We start from the raw sequence: 20,694 nt of genomic DNA, 5'->3' as shown, positions 1-20,694 counted from the left end.
AAATGGCAGAGATTCTCTAACTTTGCCAATTTACACTCGTTTCTGCCCCCCTCGGCTTCTGTTTCACAGATACTTCAGTTTCTCTTTGAATTTCATCAGTCTGGACTCAAACCTTCGTCCATAAAAGTTTATACAGCAGCGATTTCACATTACCGGGGAACTATACATGGTCTCTCCATTTTTGCTCAACCTCTGATTAAAAGATTTTTGAGAGGATTGAGTAATCTGCATCCAGCTATAAGATCTCTGATGCCCACCTGGAGTCTTCCGGTGGTTTTACAAGCGCTGACTCAATCACCTTTCGAACCCACGGCGACGATCGATCTACGCCTTGTTTCATGGAAGACTGCCTTCCTTGTTGCAGCGACTTCAGCCCGTAGATCCTCTGAACTCTGCGCCCTTCGGGTAGACCCTCCTTTTCTAAATTTTCATAAGGAAAAATTGGTTCTTCGGCTGGATCCGTCTTTCCTTCCGAAAGTCGCTACTTCGTTTCACATGCAACAGGAGATTGTTTTACCGGCATTCTTTCCGACCCCTTCGAATCCGATAGAGCGATCTCTACATATGCTGGACGTTCATCGTTGCTTAGCTTTTTATAGGTCCAGGGCTGAGTCTGTTCGGCGTTCCAATAGACTTTTTGTGAAATATTCGGAACATGACCGAGGCTGTCCAGTCACTTCACAACGTCTTTCGAAATGGATAGTAAATACAATTGTCCTGTCTTATCAGTTAGCTAAGTTGGACTTGCCATCTACTCCAAGAGGTCATTCTACAAGAGCTGTTGCTGCTTCTTCGGCCTTTGCATCAGGGGTCCCGATAGAAGATGTGTGCAGGGTGGCCATTTGGGCTACCCTGTGTACCTTCGCCAGACTTTATAGACTCGATGTCCATGCCAGGCAGGATTGCTCTTTTGGCAGAGCTGTCCTTTCTTCTGTCCTTCGCTGAAGACACTTCCCTCCTCCATTTGGGGTGAGCTTGTTATTCTACCCACATGTGTGATGCACAGAGGCCACGACGAAGGAGAGCAGGTGGCTTACCTGTAACTGATGTTCTTCGAGTGGCCATCTGTGCAGTCACACAACCCACCCTCCGACCCCGCTTGGTGTCATGGGTGGTCTATTTCTTTCAATACTATGATCTCTTTGCTATGTGTCGTACCACTACTGAATTTGGCTATCTTGTCATACTGACAACCCTTATTATAAGAACAAACGTCAGTCTTTCAAAGACTGGAAAATGGCAGGCACTCCGCTCCTTATATAATGCTAGGGGGGAGGGGGAGCGGAGTTCCCACCAAAAACCGTTAGCTGTTAATCTTCCGGCCAAAGGCACTGCGCAGGCGCAGAACCCATATGTGTGACTGCACAGATGGCCACTTGAAGAACATCAGTTACAGGTAAGCAACCTGCTCTTAACTGCCCAGAGAGCTTTGGCTTTTGGTGCAACAGAAGTATAATAAATAAATAAAATACGCTACAATTGAATTTGTCTAAATGTGATAGCTTGAAAAAGAGGCTGCCCTCAGTTTTCAGGAAAGTGATTTCATTTCTTCCTGGTGCAGGCTCCAGCACCACATGCCATTTGGTTCCAGACAGTCTCTGGATCCTTAGTAATAGTTTTTTAGGAAAGCCAGGGAAGAGGAGCCCGCAAAGGAATGTGCAGGCAGCTAGGATCTGGCCATGGTTATTAATGCGTAAAGCTGTTAGTTCTGAGTCAGTGGAAAGAAACCGTTTCAGCTGATCCATAAGCCATTCAAGCTGGAGTTGTTGACTTTAAACATGTATAATCCCACTGATGTCAGTAGTACTATTCTGATTTAGTCAAAGTAATGTGAGCTGTTTTCTGCTGTGACTGCTTGTCAATAGATTTGCAACTTAAACATTTGCATTTTAAACATTTTTGAAGCAGATTTTGCCGATATCCATGGAGCCTCCTTTCCAGAAGCATCTAAGTCTTATTTAGTTAAGAATATTCTATACACTTTTCAGACAAAACTATTTGCACAACAACATGTTTTCTTTGGGGGTCAAGCAATGGAAGTTTTCTCACATTAAAACCAAAACAACACTTAATGTCATTCTTTGCTCTGGATGTAGTGGCATAACTTTGATATGCAGCTGAAATCCTCAGACAGGCTGCAGAAGTTACCTTGGTTTCAAGACCAGATTTAAGTGTAACCTTGAGAGGGATATGACAGCTTTGATTCTCATACACTTTTTTTCTCCTTAATTTTAGATGCAGAGAGTAGAATAATTTTTTATGCATCCGCTTGGTACATTTCAGAATTTACTTTGCCTACATGTGCAATATCCTCCTTCCAGCACACCCGTTTAAATATCATTGTTATCCTTACTAGTTATCAAGTGATATCCACTGGTTATACACAGCAGCATTAAAGATCCCAGCTGCATGTTACCTGGAATGACAAGCTTGTTACTACATCTGTGGCAGCAGAGGAGTAGCTACTACCTGTAAGCTATTCTGGATAACACCTAACATGTTTCTGTGATGAGCTTTGGTATAACTGGCGTGATGTTTAAGTAATTCAGCCATAAGTTGGAAGCTAATTGCAACAGGTCCTGATCATGTAATCAGCCCTCTGAGAGGGCGATGCAAAAGCCACAAGTGATTGCCCCCACAAGCAGTGTTACTTCATCAAGCATTGATCACAGAAAAGCTGTGTTAACACATGCAAAGGTAACCTTAAAGGCAGGTGTGGGCAACTTGTGACCCTCCAGATGTTTTGGCCTACAACTCTCATCAGCCCTAGGCAGCATAACCCATGCTGAAGGGAACCATAGAGCAGGACATTGGGAGTTGCATACCCTGTTGTAAGGACCACACCACATTGGTGACAAATTTGGAGGTGTCACGAGCATAGTAATAACTATGGGGCCTCTCCTTAAGCATGAGATAACCATGGGAAGTGCCAGAGAGGAGGAAGCAACCATACCATTCAGGTAACATGAAGAACAGAACCTGAGGCTAGTGTTTGATCTCGTCAGGTTCTCTATGCAGCCTGAAGAAAGTTTTAATTCATATTGCTAGTTTAAAGCATTTATTTTATCCAATGTAAACCAGAGGAAAAGGGCAATGCAACAAAACAGCCTTATGTAAGGGTTCATGTATCAACATACCAGATTACATATATTGTGACTGATTGGAATTTAAGGAGTCCTGGGAAAGTTTGATTTTGTTCATTGATGTTTGTTCATTATGTATTGAAAGGCAAACAAAACATTAGACATAGCAAGTAGTTCTTTATAGCCTGGTCCAGCTGCTTTTCCTCCACCCCCACTTTTTCTTCTGCGGGGAACTATTTGATGTACATCTTACACAAAAATTATGTGATGAAAGAGATGTGCATAGTACACCATTTGTACGGCTGGTCCACCTTAGTGTGAAATTCATATTGATTGACTACCTGTCTCAGTGTTACAGGATATTTTCCCTATAGACATGACTTTAGAACTGGTAGAATTTAGTTTGTGCTGCATGAAGTATCCATAAAGTATCCTCTTTCAATTTTACCAATTTGTGTTTTTTTTGTGTAGAACTCGATGGTAGATATACCAGTACTTCCACCAGTTCCAGAAGTCCCAGACGGGTGGGAAATACTAGTAGGTATTTAATATCAAACAACAGAGAAAGCTATCTTTTGACACATGACCAACACACACACACAGTTGCACTTGACATAGAAATCCAGAATTATTTTCACAGTTGAGAGAACCAGTGCTCCAAAGTAGCCCTAAACTTTTGATTCCGACTAAAATACGTTTCTATAATGTCAATATATTTGTTAATAGTACTGCTCCCCTCAGAAACATACATCTGTATTATGTAGTTTTAATTGCTCATTTTATTATAATTTTATGTAATTTGTTATTGAAGGGCAATACAAGAAATTTTTACTTTAAGGGTGAAAAGTGTTATACAAGCACACAATTACGAACCTGGAACTTGAGGGGATAGCTGTGCAAACTTACATTTCATGACTTGCTCCCCAAGGAACTTGAAAATTGTAGTTGTTGTATAAGAGGTGAATAATTTCTTACAGAGAATTCTGAGCATCTTCATAAAACTGTTATATCAACACTGCCTTGGGTGTGCAGTGGCATCTAAACTAGTATAATAGCTGTCTGCAGTATAGATGTGCACCTAATTTAACTAACCTGTAATTCTGTCTTAAGCTCAGACCCCACATTGGCTTTGGCAACTTTCCCCTACCTGGTGCTCATCAGCCCCAGACAGAATAGCCAATGGTCAGGAATATGGAGGGTTGTAGTCCAATACCTCTGGGTGGCACCAGGTTGATGAAGGATAGACTGTAGGCTGGTTCAAACTTTAGAATCAGGGTGCTACTCCTCTAGGAAAGATTTTTTCAGGTTATAATATTAATGCTTGATCTGGAGCACTAAGTGGTTCTCCTGACTTTCAAGGTACTTCCCACAGCAGTAACTCCACTTATTTGAGACACGTGACACAGATGGACAGCTTTTACTGATATGACATGGAAACCACTTGGGAGTGGGAATGTTTATGGTTAACCCGGATCTTTAATCAAAAATATTCAGTTGCCTTCAATGAGAGCAGGATCAAACATTGGCAGTGATTTGGGATTTGTATTTCATCAACATGGTCTTTGGCACTGAAGATAGGTATTTTTGTGAGGGACGAGCTGAAACACTAGGCACCGGAACCACTTCCAGCCCTCAGGGTCCCAATCAAACCAACCAAGATTATCCACACCCCTTCCCTGCCACCTTTCCTTCAACCACAGATCATTCAGCATGTTCTTGCTTTTCTGAATGTCCCTCCAATTCTAAAAGGTTGAAATACCTAAATGATTATTTAGTTTTTCCAGGCAATCCAAATAAGCAGAAACACTTTTTTCTGGAAGGAGGTGTCTCCTCTGATTTGCCTTCTTTCAGAAATGAGCATTTCCATTTGTTTCACCTTTCTGTAAGAAGTGTTGTATCTCCTTTGGGTCAGTCATGAGCACTACAACTTCCCCAGGTAATAAGCAGATGGGGAAGACAACTTTGCTGCAGGGTGTGCCTGGCAACTAGGGAACTGTTCCCTTTCCTCATTTCAAAAGGAGAAATATGTGGCTAGATTACACACAAGCCTTCACCAACAAAAAGGTTACACAATGACAGAAAGGGACTGGAGAGAAGTCCCTTTGATGCAGTTTTCTGCTGCTTTAAGATTGAAATCCTATGCACACTTTCCTGGGAATCAGTCCCATTAAATTTAGTGAACCTTTCTTCTGAGTAGGCAGATATTGGTTTGCAAAGTATTTGTATATGTGTAAGTGCTGGTGTAGGTGTATGTATGAGGAGTCCAGAGGATTGCATAGTTGGGTTCCATGGCTATTTAATTAATGCTGTGTTCAGATAATCTGATTTCTTTTTGGTTTACAGTTGTATCTTTGTAGCTAACCTTTGGTTTTTATTGTTTGGTTTGTTTAAGTAGATAATGGTATACTGTGTGGAGATAGCAATTTTTTGTCAACTGTAATACCATCACAGGGAATGTCCAGCAGATGCCTCTGACACTCTAGACACCACTTTCCACAAAAAAAGCAATGTATATATTAGCTGGGACATATCTGCACTTTTTCCAGGTCCATACTATTGTACTTTTGAGAGTTCACAAACTTAAGCATGAGATGGAACAAACTGAGACAAAGTAGATTTTAACAGTGGGTATGTGATACCGAAACGTACAGGCTTCCCCAGGAGAACCCTGCATGTTCGGGATTCCCTCTACCAAGGAATCCTATGTGTATATACCTCTCTATGCAAAGGCTTCTCCCTGGAAGACCATGCCTAATGGATGGAGAAAGCAGTGCAATCCCATTTTCTCTTTCCTTTCTCACTAACCAGTAGGCTTATTTTGTGTAATAGACTTTTTTCATTCCTCCTTCCAAAGAGCCAATACATGCGGCTGTTTTTCCTCTCTGGGAAGACTGTGATGCATTTGCTTTCTGACTTGGAATCCATTTTATTCCAGTTCTTATGAATGACTTTCAAATTCAGACGGCTGTTCTACCAGCAGATAATGTGATAAGGCTTAAAAGCAAGGCTCTTCCAGCAGTTGACAGTCTGGTACAGGAGTAGCCCATCCTTAAGAATGGCCCTTCCTACCTTAAAATTACTGTTCAGAAGCCACTGTGTTTATGGTGGGGGGAATGGTGTGTGAATCAGCCCTACAGCTATGGGTGGATAACTTCCATAGAATTGCTTATTTCTCACCAATAACTCTTAATAAAAAATAGGACTGTGCCAACCTATTAAATCCTTAATAGAATATTCTAATGGTTATTAAATCAATTGACTCTGAATTTCACTTTAATAAATGAGTCAGACAGTATTTTCCAATTACTGTCATCCACCATCTTTCTAAAGAGCAGCTTATTCTGATGGAATTTTTTAAAGCTGTTCAGCATTTTTAGATGCCTTTTTTTCTGTAGATTTGCTGAAAGAATGTAGCTTTGAAGTGGATATAGAAGAGAGGGGAAATGACCTCTTGAAGTAATGTTCTGGCACTCCACTTCACTTCATATTTATCCCAAGTGTAAACTGCCAAGGTAGCTTTTCACTGCCTGTTTGTTTAGGTGAGACATGGCATTCCGTATTTCCATTTTAAACTTTTCTGTGTGTAGAAAAGCAGGTGTCTAAAGAACAGCTTTCTTCCCGAATTCTCATCCCTCTTGCAATAACTAGAAGGAGCAGCAGGAACTGAAATGTGCTGGTGGAAGAACTGTGGGTGCAAGTACAGTCAGCCTTTCTAAGTCAACTGTTAACAGGGGATCTGAAGATTGGTGTATTTTCTGGGCCAGATGGACACCTGCTGCTCTCCACTGCCCCTGGCCAGCCACAGCTCACTGCTGTTGCTGCAGTATCACTGGTTCTGTCCCAGAATGCAGCAATGATCAAAAGAAGTGGGGAGTACATGCAGAGCTGTAGGTCCATGGGAATATTGTGGATTGTCCAGGAACCTAGGTGGGTTTGACCTTGCTATTAACCGTGTACAGTGTCAAGAAACCCTAATACCAGCCTAAGCTCTTAATTGAAGACAGCTATACTGACTATAGTATTCTTTCTCATTAGTCTGTTGGGCAACCCTATGTAGGACATGCCCTGACGGGAAGACAGAATTGAGGAGGCCCAGACTAGGGATACATGTCAGCAAGCTCATGAAGAGACCTTCCTTCAGCATGAAAGAATTATTGTCATGAGAGGGGAGGGGAGGTAGACAGAGTGTGCGAACCCCATCTCCTACTCAACTCACTTTGTAACTTCGTCTCTCTTTTAGATTCCTCCCTGCTTCAGCTCTAATTTGTGCTGGCTTTTTTAGACATGGAGACTCTTTTATCCATAATGCTTACGATTTTTAAATAACATATATTCCCATTAGTCAAAGAGGTTTAGCTGGAAAACTTTCTAAGATTTTACTAGTCAAGTGTTTATATATATAAATTAGACTTCACTATAATCTGAAATAGAAGGTTTGAATTTGCAAACACATCTTGAATGCAGACTTTCAAAGTCTACAGCTTCAACAGCAGTCCTGCCCCCCACACCCATTTTAACTGCTAAAATCCAAATGTTGCAATCATCTGAGGCTTAAAAAAGTTAGATTTTAGTAAATTCTCATCAAATTAGGTGCAGGGGGGTTGTTTTACTGCCATCTGACGCTATTTGTAATCTTGCATACAATAATGCACACCTAAATCCCACTCCAACACACTTAATTTCAGTGGACATCACTGGAATTTAAGCATAATTAACAAAATACTGCACATGATGTCCCATATAATGGATAGGGGACAAGAAATGCCTACCCTTCTTTTACTTTCAGGAGTGAAATTAATGGAAACAGGGACAGTAAAAACCCGGATGCCTATAAAACCACCCATCATTCTTAATTTAAATGTTGCATTTTTATGCAGCATGTATGAACAGGAATCCATATATCCTTGGAGAGCTTGCTGAAATGCCCCTCCAAGTTTCAATTGCTTTAGAGTACCTAGCATTGCTGATTTGCATTTGGCTAACATTTTGGAGATTGTCCATCACTTATCTTCACCTTGACAGACGAAAGATCCAGAGATGGGTTCCTTTCCCCCCACTTGGTTTAAGTAAGCACATCAACACAGATATTCACAGAAAAATTCCTCTCTCTGGCTTCTTAGTGCATAATAGGGCCATTATGGGGATTTTCACCTTGCTCCAAAGTAGTGGTACTGGTCACTGTCAGAGACCCGATACCAGATGAGCTAGATGTTTGGCCTGATTACAAGTGTTAAATTCAGGTTTTTCTTCATAATAAAATGTATTAGCCTATATATGAGTGCTAAGCATTGATTCCATCTTGTTTTCTGAACTCTGTCCACGTTGCCATTCAATGCTGCCTCTTATGTAACCTTTTCAAACATGCATAATTTTTGACAAACATTACTCTTCCATTTCTTTTTAATGTGGAGTTCACTTTGACATAAAGTGAAGAATAGAGGCATCAAAAAGGAAGAATGCACAAAATAATTCAACAATAGCACTAAGAGAGAAGGGGGAACTTGCGATTTATAGTCCTTAGCACATAGTCCCAGCATTTCTGCCTGATACATGTGTATGCTGTCCATCCAGACTTCCAACTGGAATAGATTGTGAATGGAGGAAGAATGAACTACCCCAGATTGTTCTATGGTCGTACAACTACAACAAAAGTTCCCTGCCTTTGTCTGTTTCTGATTTAATAGTATAGGAAGTGACAAATGCAGCCCAAAGTGACAGAACCCTTAGCAAACAGCAGTACAACAGAACGTCAGCAGACCCAGGCTTTGAAAATTGCACAGTCTAGATCCTGGACAATTGCATGTGTTGACATTTTCAGAAGCTCTTACAGGAAATGATACGGGAGGTAGTGCATTTGCTCTGCATAGTCACGACTAGCGTTCTTTCACCACTGAGCTTGTTGCATGAGTGAGCAGTGAAGGATCCTTTGCTAAGCAAGATGAAGCAGCAGGATTGTGAATTCTGCCTGTTTATATCAAGGATAATTCACACTCAGGTAACCCAAATGCCAGGGGTATACATCTAATTGCTTTGTCTGGTTTTACTTTGTTATCATTTGGGAAAATGACCAAGTGATGACATATAGATTGCATTCTGTAGGTCATGCTTAATTTGGTTGTTAACTTCATCAGGTTTGATCATTTCTTGTCAGTCATAGATACCAATAATTACATGCTGTGTTATTTTAAATTACAGTGGAATGGTTGGATGTTTAGATGCTTAGGAAGGGATACTTTTAAAAATCCTTTTCTGCATGCAACATGCTCAAATGATGTATCACGTGCAGCTATGTGTTGTTTTTATTAATCGGATAGTGTATTTACCTGTAAGATCAAGCTATTTGTATAACACATTAGTGACATACACAAGGACCTTTTCTAAGATATGCTGAGGGAATTGAACCCTGTACAACAAAGCTAGGAGCTGCATCATACCTAGCAACTGTTTCTAAGTAGGACAACCTATCACGGTTCCCATGGTGGAACGAAAGGAGCTTGCAACACTGGTGGGAAGAAAGGCTAATGCTAGGCCTAAGATGGAAGAGGGAGGGGGGAAGGGCACCAAAGACCTGCATCTTAGAGCAGGGAAGGTTTTAGGATCAATTTGGTAGTACTAGGAATGCCTATATCTGAAAAATATAAAGGACCTTTGAGGCTGTAGTGGGATAGTTATTAATAAGGGAAATAGGAAGTGGCAGGGGAGAATTGTTCAAGCATTAAGAATACCAGAAAAATCAAGGCAGAGATTCATGGTACCATAGAACTGTAAAAGAGAGGGTGGGAAAATCTTTTAAAATACTGCATATCAAAAATTAGAATCTACATAAGTATAAAATCCTCCAATTCTGTCATTCATTCTTAAGCACATGTGGTATTTATATAGTCCTTCCAGCTAAAAGCAAACCAAAATAGCCAGGGTTTTCACACTTTCTGGATCATTCTTCAGTTAAGGCTTTGTCAGCTGCCTTAGAGGAGAGGTTAGAGTGGGTTGATATAGATCAGAAGGGAAACTTGGAGTGAAACATTTTTGCAAGTGTATTGCTGGCTGTTTTGTAGGGTCTTTGCCTGTTACAATACTAAACAGATAACTCTGCAGTCCCCCTGTTTAAGAAAAGTGTATTTTAACCCGCCTGCCTCCCCCAGTACTTTAATAGGGCCTGGAAAAACTTGTATATATTTTTCAGCTAATGTGTACACATTTAACAGGTATAGGCTAATAGCTGTCACATCAAAGGGACTGGCAGCATATGATCCCACCCTTGATCTGCTATAGGCAGTGGGACAGAAATTGTACCATATGCTTCGGTGTTAGTGATCAAGGCCAATTGCATTGATTCATATACCTAATTCTTGCTAGCAAATATATATGTTAATAACTGTTATTTTGGGGGAGGTGAAGGAGTTGCTCAATGGAACTGGTTGATAAACTGCTTAGCAGATGGAGTATATCATCCATGATGCTTCTAATCCTATGTAAACTGCTCTGAGTTCTTTGGCAGAAGACTGGAGGGCAAATGTATCAAGTAACAATAACATGTCTTCACTCTCCTCTGCTAGATGAAGGCCTAAACCATGAATGCAAGCTGTGCAACCAGACCTTTGATTCACCTGCCAAACTTCAGTGCCATCTGATAGAACACAGTTTTGAAGGAATGGGAGGGACTTTCAAATGTCCAGTTTGTTTTACAGGTGGGTATGATGACAAGATTAGTTCATTTTCTAGTCTTGGCTAATGTTATTCGTGTATACTCTCCAGCGCTGTCATGGTTGCCAACGTGTGACTTCAGGTCAGCCTGTATGCGAATATTAGATTTGTGCTCATTAGTGATATTGATTAGGAATTATTAAAAAAGTCAACTGTGCAAAAAGATCAGACATCCATCTACCTGAACTGCTTTTCAAACACACTTCTTACATAATATTCTGTATTATGCTAGTAGGGCATAGGATCCAGAGACCCTGTTTGCTGAGCAGAAGGTGTTTCTGAACACTTGAGAGAGAATGAGATTTCTTCTGATTTATCCCTCTAGGTGTATTGCCCCATGCTCTATCCCAGGAGTTTTCACAGGATTACAAGGAGGTATAGTGGAAAGAAGCAGTTTACAAATATGCTTATGGGGTACATTTGTCCTGGGGGAAATGCTAAACTATTGAAGACTTGAAGGAAGGACGTATTTTCAGTGCAAAGACCTGCAGGACGTTGGTTGATGGGGGTAGTCTTGCAAGCAAGGGTCTATTAATATACACCTGCACCTTTTCTTCTGCATACATCTGTATGCCTCAGTGTTGTTTCCTGGAAAACAGCTCATCATATAGCAGCCTTTCCTAAAAAGAAGAGGCTTTTTGAAAGCCATTTGTGATGTAGCATTGGAGAGGAAATCTGTTTTTGTGGAAAGAGTCTGATGTTCAGAGCTGGTAAGTGGGACCCAGTGGGATGTTGAGCATGCCTAAAGAAGTACTTTTGGCTCATGGCCCTTGTATACTTTCCGAGGAAAGTTGGTGATGTACATTTGGTGAGGAAGGCACATAGCAATTCTTGTCCAAGAGCATGAGAACAGCCCTGTTGGATCAGCAGAAGGATCTCTGTAGTCCAGCATTCCATTCATGCAGCATTCCAACCAGCTGCTCATGGGATCCCTTAAGCAGGATATGAGTGCAGTAGCCATAGCAGCCATTGGCAGCCTCCTCCTTAATCTGTCCATTCCCCTTCTAAAGCCATCCAAATTGGAGGTCATCGCTACACCCTGTGAATTCCATAGCTTAGTGTGAAGACATGTGAAGACATGCTTCCTTTGTGTGGAGGAAGCATGTGTGAAGACATGCTTCCTTTTATTGTCCAGAATCTCGCATCAATCAGCATCATGGGATGACCCCACATTCTTGTATTAGGAAAGAGGGAGATTTTTAACCAATATTCTCTTTCTCCACACCATGCACAATTTTGTACATCATTCCTGTCTCCCCTTGCTCACTTTTTTCCAAGTTAAACATTCTCAGCTGTTGCAACTCTTCCTCGTAAAGGACTTGCTCCAACCCCTTTGCCTTGAACAGTTGGGATGAGTGCATGGAGGTGAGGCTCTAAGGCATCATTTGTGGATGGCACAATCTGTGGATGAGATCACATTGCATTTATATGCCACTTTTTTTACTCTTGTGAGGAACCTAAGGCATCTTGCATGGCTCCTCACAGCAGTAGCTCTATGAGACAGGTTGAGCTGTGGGCCTGTGGTCAGCCCAAAGTTACCCAGTGAGCTTCATACCTGAGTAGGGACTAGAACCCAGTTCTCCCAGGTCTCCAGTCCAACACTCTAAGCACCACATCACACTAGCTCATAAGGTGTGGATAGATTACCATTAGGAATATCCCATGCCTGTAAAGCTAAGTAGATCTAGAATTCGGAAAGTCTGACAATCATCTATTAGGGATGCTTTAACCTGGAAATCCTCATTGACTAGGAGGTTGAACCTGGTTGTCTTATTGGGCCATTCGAATACTGCTATTGTGAGGATGCTTCTTTTCAGCACAGCATCCCACAGCTTGGATCACTTCACTGTGAGCTGCATGATCACTCTGCTTGCATGTCTGTGCATTTAATACCGTGCATATACCACCTACAAAAGTGGAAAGAAGCATATTTAGAGGCACTATTGATGCCTCATAATTGAAGTACTACTACAGAGCAGAGACATACTGCAGTGTCTCAAATGTGTGTGAACACACATATGCACGATTCCCTAGAACATTCAGCACTCTTCGGCTTACAGCTTAAAACCCACAGTCCAAGGTCTAAAGTGATAAGAAACGCTGTGTCTCAGCTGTTTGGTCTATGTGATAACTGTTTCTCACATACTCAGCACATGAAATTGCTGCTGGTTAACAAGTAATGAACATGCATTTCTGAAACTCACTCAAAAAGCTGCACCTGGACACAGCCTGCCCAGCTTCTATGCTACTGCCCCCACCCCCCAGGCACCTACAACCCCCTATCTAGTTTCTCTCCTCTGCTCACTACCCATCCCACCCCAAATAAGTTCCCCACCATTTTGCTCTACATACCCCGTTATTGAAGGCTTGAGATAACTGGGGCTACCACGGTTAAGATATAAAGCCCTTTTCCCCTTCAGTTGTGCATCACAACTGTGAGAAACTGCAGGCTTTAGTTGCGCATAGGCCTATTACCAATAAAACAAGCTCCCCACAGTATGGACTAGAAACCTAAGCTGCAACTGGAATTGCAAATCAAACTATTTAAACACTACACATCTTTGCTTTAATAGCAGTGGTGCTATTTAAAATTATACCTTGAATCGCTGTATATGTAAGATTTGGTTTTCTAAAAGAGGAACATTGGAAGTTTACAGAGCCCCACATCAATGGGAAGCAATGGGAAGTTCTCCAGTGACACATGTTGATAAGAAAACATGGCCATCCCTCCAGTACCTTTACATATCCCTTCATATTTGGCAGGATTAGGGTTAAAATAAAATAGGGACAAATTCAGGTAGAGTTGCTGCTATTGATGATTACCTTCCCTTGTTGATCACCTTATTTTATTATTTGTATTTTTGCATTGATCCTACTAGATTTTTCCACATCTTCTGTGTTTGTATTTAAGTAAGGAAGTGATTTTCTTTAACTTACTCAGTACAGCCTGTGATTCTAAGAGTTAAGTTTGGAGTGATTTTTTAAAAAAATTACAGTACAAAATAGCAACTGAAAAGCAGCCTTACTGATGGTTCTCTCCATGAATAAGTTCTGTGATTAAAAATAAAAATAATAATCCCTTAATATTTCAGCCAGTGGCCCTATAAAATGTGTTAAGACGTATGTAGATAACTTCTATTCCAATCTGTATAACCATTTTCCCTTTTTTGCTGATGGGGTAAATAGACACAGCACATTAATCATAAACAACAATGTTTTATGAGTAATATGCTATTAAATTATTTTACTGTGTAGAATATTAACAAGAATTGAAAATCACCAATATAAGTTTTATATGGAAAATGGAATCCGATCCTTTTTAAGGTAATGAGAAATGTGATTAAAATGTATGACTCACAAGAACACTATTCTAATTCCTCCTTTCTTTCTTTTTTTGTTGGCATTCAATTAGAATTATTTTAATGATTAGGAGTGGAGTCAAAGTTAAATGCCAGCATCTTTAATAAATCCTTTCCCTGCCTATACAGATTAATATTGTAGATGCAAACTTTTTTAGGTCACAGTGCACCAGGCATCCATCAGAAGTCAGTGCTGCCAACCCAAACACTGCCTCTGGCATATACAATTTAATTATTAATAGTATGTCTCCTAGGTAAACTGTTACACAGTCTTAGGGCCTTGTTTTGTAGTCATTAAAATTGAACATGTTTATATTATTGAAACCCTTGCATTCAGTGTGTACTCAGAGTTGATCTTAAAGTATCCAAAGAGAATTTACCTGCAGTTCTGTTTCACATTTATAGACATTGCCCCAGTGTAGCTGTGGGATATAATTTTAACATTAATTCATTTAAATATAGCATTCTTTGTTCGCTTTAACTTTTGGGCAAAAGCAAGAGAGAAAGAGAGAAAGAAAGAAAGCAGAAAAGAAAGGCTTTGCCATGTATTGTTTCCAAATTTCTCAGTAGCAAGGAATTTTGTAAAATGTTACTTTTGATTTTTAGTGTAGCATGGTTGAATCTGAAATGATTGTGGTAAGAGGGAAATTAATGTTAGTAAGAGGGGAAAGATGGCTTTCCAAATGTTTTAGATTTGAATGTTATTTGATTATGTTTTACCAGACATACAAGCACAGTTCTTTTACAAAGAAAAGAAAAGAAAATTAGAACTTGAATGTGGAACTGAGCAATCATGGCTGGTGCCTATTATAGCAACAGTATAATCAGAAATTATAGGGTACTTAGATAATTGTACCCTTTGCAATTGCTGCGAGTTAATGAGGAAATGTTCACGAAAAAGTCTCCACATAGGAAGCAAAATAACAAAAAGTTCACTTTTTCTTTTTAATGTTTCAGTATTTGTTCAAGCCAACAAGTTGCAGCAACACATTTTTTCGGCCCATGGGCAAGAAGACAAGATCTATGACTGCACACAGTGCCCACAGAAGTTCTTCTTCCAAACAGAACTGCAGGTACCCTGCTCATTAAGAGTGCTTGAATCAAGGGGTTGTGGCATATATTGTTTACCAAAGGTATTCACGGTGGGAGAGAGAATAGTCTTGCTTTCTGTGAAGTGTACTGGTGTACATCAGCATGGGGGCAAGGGTTGGTGAACCACACGAATAAACAGAAAGCTACTTGCAGGTAGTCTACCCATGAAGCTGTCCGAGCTGTGTCTAAGAGCACCATACAAGAGCACCTTCCTGTGCTGTACACTGGGCACAGGCTGACAGATCTTTTCAAATCCCCCTTTTCTAGATTGCAAGCAGGCAGGAGTGTTAAGAGCTGCTGTTCTGGTATTAGAAACAAAGCAAGGACTTACTGGAAGTGTGTCCAGACCAAGTCATATTTCTGCAATATGCTAAAATACATTAAACACTTCATAGAAGTTCCATTTTATTTAGGTAGATTCCAGAATAACTGGTTGCTGGATTCCAATTATGATTGGGTTTGCCAACAGATTCTGCCCATGAAATCACCTGAAACAAGCCTTGCCCCCTTCAAATGTTCAGAATGTCTTCTGTGTATATAGAGCAGTGGAGCAGAACCTCAGGCTGCAGGTCAAATCCAGACAGCCAGGTCACATCACTTTTCCCCAACAACCAGCTTGGTGATTTCCTGACTTTGTGCCATTTTCCCCTGTTCTAAGAGATTAAAATACATCTCCCAAGGCTTAGTTCCTGGCAGTAACTAAAATATACTCCTATTTAGGAGTGGGGTTGCCCCTGTTCCTTTCATTTTTGGCAGCAACCATTGTTGGAATGCGAGCCATGAGAGCTTCCCCAAAATGGACTTCTGGTTTCTGGATGAAAAAGCTCCTGGACTGTGACAGAGAGCTCCTCCAGCCACTTACCCAATTATGTACTGCAGGAGCAGTTTTGGTATAGTTTGTGAAGGGTGTGTAAGACTTCTCTTGCAAAAGAAATAATGTTTTAAACTGCTCATGTTGCAATTTTGAAAAGGGGACCTGCATCTTCTAAGCCAAGCCCCTCAGTCATGGTGCCCCTTCCTACCCCACATCATGTGCTAGCTGAAAGGTGAGAAAGCCTAGCCAATGCAAAAGAAGCTCCTTGTTTGATGCCTGATTCTGTACACAGGTATTGAAAGGCCTGAACAGTAACAAACACCACCCACAACTGTGCATCTGTGAGAACCAGTGTCTTTCATCTGTTCAACTGAACACTTTCATCCTCTGTCACTGATTATCTGTAGTGGAAAAGAGATGCAGAAAACACTACTGCACTGATAGTAGTGCTGTGGATTAGTAAATATATTTACTAATACCTAGAGAAATGTAGTAAATTCTCTAATTATGGCCGCACTGCTATCCATGGATCACTACTGGAGTTGTTTCACACACTGCATGGCAACATACCCAGATTTTCTTTGCCTCTGAGTATACACATGACAAGTTGTTGCAGCTTTCTGATGGGTGCATCAGTATGATACATTTGATTGCACATACATGTTCACAACACTCCCACATTACATTTTTAGATGTAAATTTAAAGTGTGAGTGAAGAAGCATCCTTTACTAATACAGCTTCCTAAAATTGTCAGGTCCAAATCAAAAAGTTCTGGACTTATGGAACCAAAGGGTAGCAAAGAGCAAAAACAAGAATGCAAGAATGTTTGGGAAAGGGTAAAAAAGGCAACTGTTTTAATTATTCTGTTGCTACAGTTTGAGTACTCCTTGCAGAAATCTTAATGTCAGGATTTAATCTCATCTTGCAGTCCTGTTCTAGAACTTAGAAGAATGCCTTGTTCTTCATTAAAAGTAGAATGCTTATATTCCTGGTGCTCATTTACAAACCCAGATTCTTCTTGCATTGAGACACCACTGTTCTCTGGAGACAAACATAAAGGAAGCAAATTGGAAAAATTCTTATGTGGAGTTGGAATGATACATTTGCAAATGGCTCCAAGTTGCTAGGACTTTGCAGCCATGGAACTGTCAAGAAAGGTTTTTGTTACACTTGTTGAAAATCAAATACCTAAAAATACTGAGCTGTTTTACCAGAGTGCTTACATGCAATGATGGTTCCTTTCTTTAAAAATGCCATCTAACTTGTGGTCATTTTTGCATTTGTAAATCAAATTGTTCATACCATATTCATAAGAACCTAAAACTGTTTTTATCCCATCTTCTTCATATAGAAAGAAAGAGTAGCCATTCACTAATCCAGTTCTCAAAACCTGATTATGTCTGTGAATGATTACTATTTGAATCTTCTCTTGTTCTTCTTTTGATGGAAGATAGGCTTGGCAGAGGCAGATTTTTTTATATTTCCCCGATTTCTTCTCCCCTTTGCCATGAAATTTGTTCTTAGAAAAGCGGCTTAGTTTATCAAAATATTTCTCTTCAGTCCCTTCTAAGTGCACCCTTGTCTGTGACCAATGAGGAGTTGGAGCTTCCTCATCTTAATTTGCTTGAGATTTCTGGTGGGGTGCAAGGGATAAATTTTTTCAGTGGAATTCCGCTACAATTCAAGATGTGCTATGATTGTTGTGAAAAGTTTTTAAGGGATTGTTATCTCATGATTCATCATTACAGAATCAGAACAAACAGATTTTAGTGCAATCTATGTGATATTTTCCAAGCATTAGCTAATTGACTGTCCCAGTATCTCAAGAAAAAGGGGAAAAACCCCAGAAGTTTGAGATTTAGAGAAAAGGGATGAAGCAACATGGCATGAAAAGAAATAAAAGGAAAGGTTGAAAGATCTAAGTATGTTTAGCTTAGGTAAAATAAATACGAAAAGACATATGTTGATAATTTTCATGAGTTGAACAAGAAGTTAGAAAGAAATGGATGAGCAGTTGTTTATCCTTTATGATAACCACAACATCTTTAAACTACAGAAAGGGGGGAAATATGGAGGGGGAAGTGAACCATAAATTTAAGAAAGTTCCAGCAGTGCAACAGACTCCTTAGGAAGGCTGTGTAATCTCCTGCCTTAGATGTTTTCAAGGAAAGTCCAGACGTACCATCAATGATGGTACTTTCAAGAAGCATAAGAAGATGTTCTGTTTTGCATTAGAAAACCCACTAGGTCTCTTTGAACAGAATCCTGGTGTATCACTGTATCAACGATGAACTGTCTTCCTCATGAGCTGTATATACACCACTTTATTTGTTTTCCTTTTTATAATTTCTGCAGTCAAACATAGTACTGAAGTTTGCTCTAAAGGAATTTCATATACCATGTATAATATATCTGGTTGTTTTACCTTAGTTAATTGCCCAGTACACTGAAAACATATTGATATCCAAGAAGTAGGAAAACATTCTTATGATATCTGTTTTAATAGCTGCTTATTATTATTATTATTATTATTATTATTATTATTATTATTATTATACATTTATGTCTCTCTGGGAGGCTTACATTTAGTATGTTACATATTAAAAAGAGTGGTTTATTTCTGTTGAAAATGTAGTACATGCTATTAGACTGGTATGTTGCCATGATATTAATGAGTTTCATATGATGCATTGGAATTGATACAATTTTGTGATACAATGCATGCACATTGGAATTATTTACTTTGTCTGCAATTTGGTGTGTTTTCTCAGTTGTGCCTTATTTGTTTCTGTACATGTTTGTAAACATCTGTAAATTTGCTTCTTTTATATAGCATATTGATCAAGTACAGAACCTTGCAGTTCAAAAGCATACAAATGCAAGTAGATAAAAAGGTACCACTTCGGTGGGCAGGTAACAGCGTTCCGTGCACCTTGATGTATAGTCATGCTGGCCACATGACCACGGAGACTGTCTGCGGACAAACACTGGCTTCCTTGGCTAGGTAATGGAGAAGGGTACTGCCCCAAGAGTCAGACATGACTGGATTTTAATGTCATGGGGAAACCTTGACAGTTATGTAAGATCCCTTACACTTCATGTGTTTTTGCTCAGCTGGGAAGTCTTAAGTTTTGCAAAGAGCTTTATTAATGTGCAAACACAGGATTTTCAAACAGGTCTTTATTTTTATATTGCCTTTGTGGAGGCCAAGAAGAGCATAATTAAGAAAACCTAGAAAATCCTTCATTACTAGAGCCACAATATAAAAAATGTATTTCATTATTGCCCTTGAGTATCACTCCTTTCATGCCAACTCAGATTGATACATGGTTGATACCTGTTCAAGCAGCCATTCACAGGCTTATCAGCCTTCTAATTTTAAGGATTGTAGCCAACCTGGCTTTGCTTGGGGTCAACCTAAAGGTGATGCAGTTGGAATGACGTTACTAATGGTTGATCAGCTCTAATGATACTATTACTCAAGCTATTGAGTTTTCACTCCTTGGGGCAGAGGTTACTTTTGTTAATTTATAGACTGAGGCTAAAAGGTAGCTTCCAATCAAGCCACTAAGAAAAGAGGTTATGGTGGACATGGAAGCAACAGTACCATCCTCAGTAGTCTTGTGATTATTCATAAATAACTTAAGGAGAGAAACAGTCTAAACTTGCAAGTGATCAATTTAAATGTTCAAGGCTATCATCACGAGAAAAATTGGTGCATTAATGGTTTCTAAATGATATACAGGATTAGATTTGACATTTCAAGATCCTGGGAGTCACTGAGAAGACTGGGAACAGCAACTAGTTTTCAGGCCCTTAAGGCCAGCTGTGATTGTGCATCCAGTAAGGAATACTTTATCTGTTCTTCTTCTTTGAAAGGAATCTACCTGAAATCCAATTAGCGTCAGTCAGCTTTAGGCCAACATTTTGACATATAATAGCCTAATTTTTCAGAGGTCGTGAGCACCAGCAGCTGCCATAGGAAACAGAAAGAGAGGCACAGTATTATTCAGCACATGTGAAAATCCAGCCATAAGCACTTAAATTTTGGAATCCACATAATACCTGAAAGCTACATCAAAGTGGCCTACCTTTCAAGAAAAGCACTGATTGCCCCTGCTTCCACTAATGTTTGAACTAAGTGCTTAAATATGACAATTTCAGTCTGCTGTAGCTTCAGTGTTAGAGAAATTCTGAGGTATTCCCCAGGCTGCTGCAGATCAGAGGCAGGGCTTAATTTGCACCAGGATGCAGTAGAGATGTGAAGGACTGGAAGAAATAGTGGAAAAATGTGGGGCAGGAGGGAGGAATTAGAAAATTCAGGGGATGGAAACTATTTAGAAGGGTACATTTTTTCCCAAGCCTTCACATCCTGTAAGAACTTCTAGAAAATTCAGAATCAGGACCTGTTTTGAAAATCAAGTACAGGGTGGTTTTCATTTATCAGAATGTCCTACTCTCCTTGGAAACCTATTTCCTTCAGAAGTAGTTACCAATCACTTATTAAAAATTGAGCAAAAATCAGAGATTATCATGCTATATGATACCAAAGTACACTAACAGAAAGAAACTAGCTAGGTTTTTCCAGTACCATTTTGTATGTGACATAAGAAAATATCATCAGATTTGACATACTTACTA

At 39.9% G+C, this 20,694-nt stretch overlaps 1 protein-coding gene across 2 annotated transcripts in view; it reads left to right on the top strand.

Moving 5' to 3' along the window:
* The first annotated feature begins 1,443 nt into the window (after positions 1-1,443).
* The window catches only part of LOC123020428 (zinc finger protein 521-like), a 60,579-nt gene continuing 41,328 nt past the window's right edge, over positions 1,444-20,694 (top strand). Inside the window, exons 1-3 of one of the 2 annotated variants that reach the window (XR_006414093.1) lie at positions 1,444-3,620; positions 10,640-10,771; positions 15,104-15,219. Coding sequence is in view for 1 of the 2 variants with exons in the window: in XM_044424160.1 (XP_044280095.1) it covers positions 10,597-10,771; positions 15,104-15,219 (291 nt within the window). In the remaining variant the exon portion in view is untranslated. Of the gene's footprint in view, positions 3,621-10,267; positions 10,772-15,103; positions 15,220-20,694 lie in introns of those variants that run through there. The other variant, XM_044424160.1, reaches the window with a different exon arrangement.

The sequence above is a fragment of the Varanus komodoensis genome, unplaced genomic scaffold (genome assembly GCF_004798865.1).
Source record: "Varanus komodoensis strain SLA01 unplaced genomic scaffold, ASM479886v1 scaffold14_1, whole genome shotgun sequence".
Lineage (NCBI taxonomy): Eukaryota > Metazoa > Chordata > Lepidosauria > Squamata > Varanidae > Varanus > Varanus komodoensis.
This window is presented reverse-complemented; position numbering and strand designations above follow the sequence as displayed.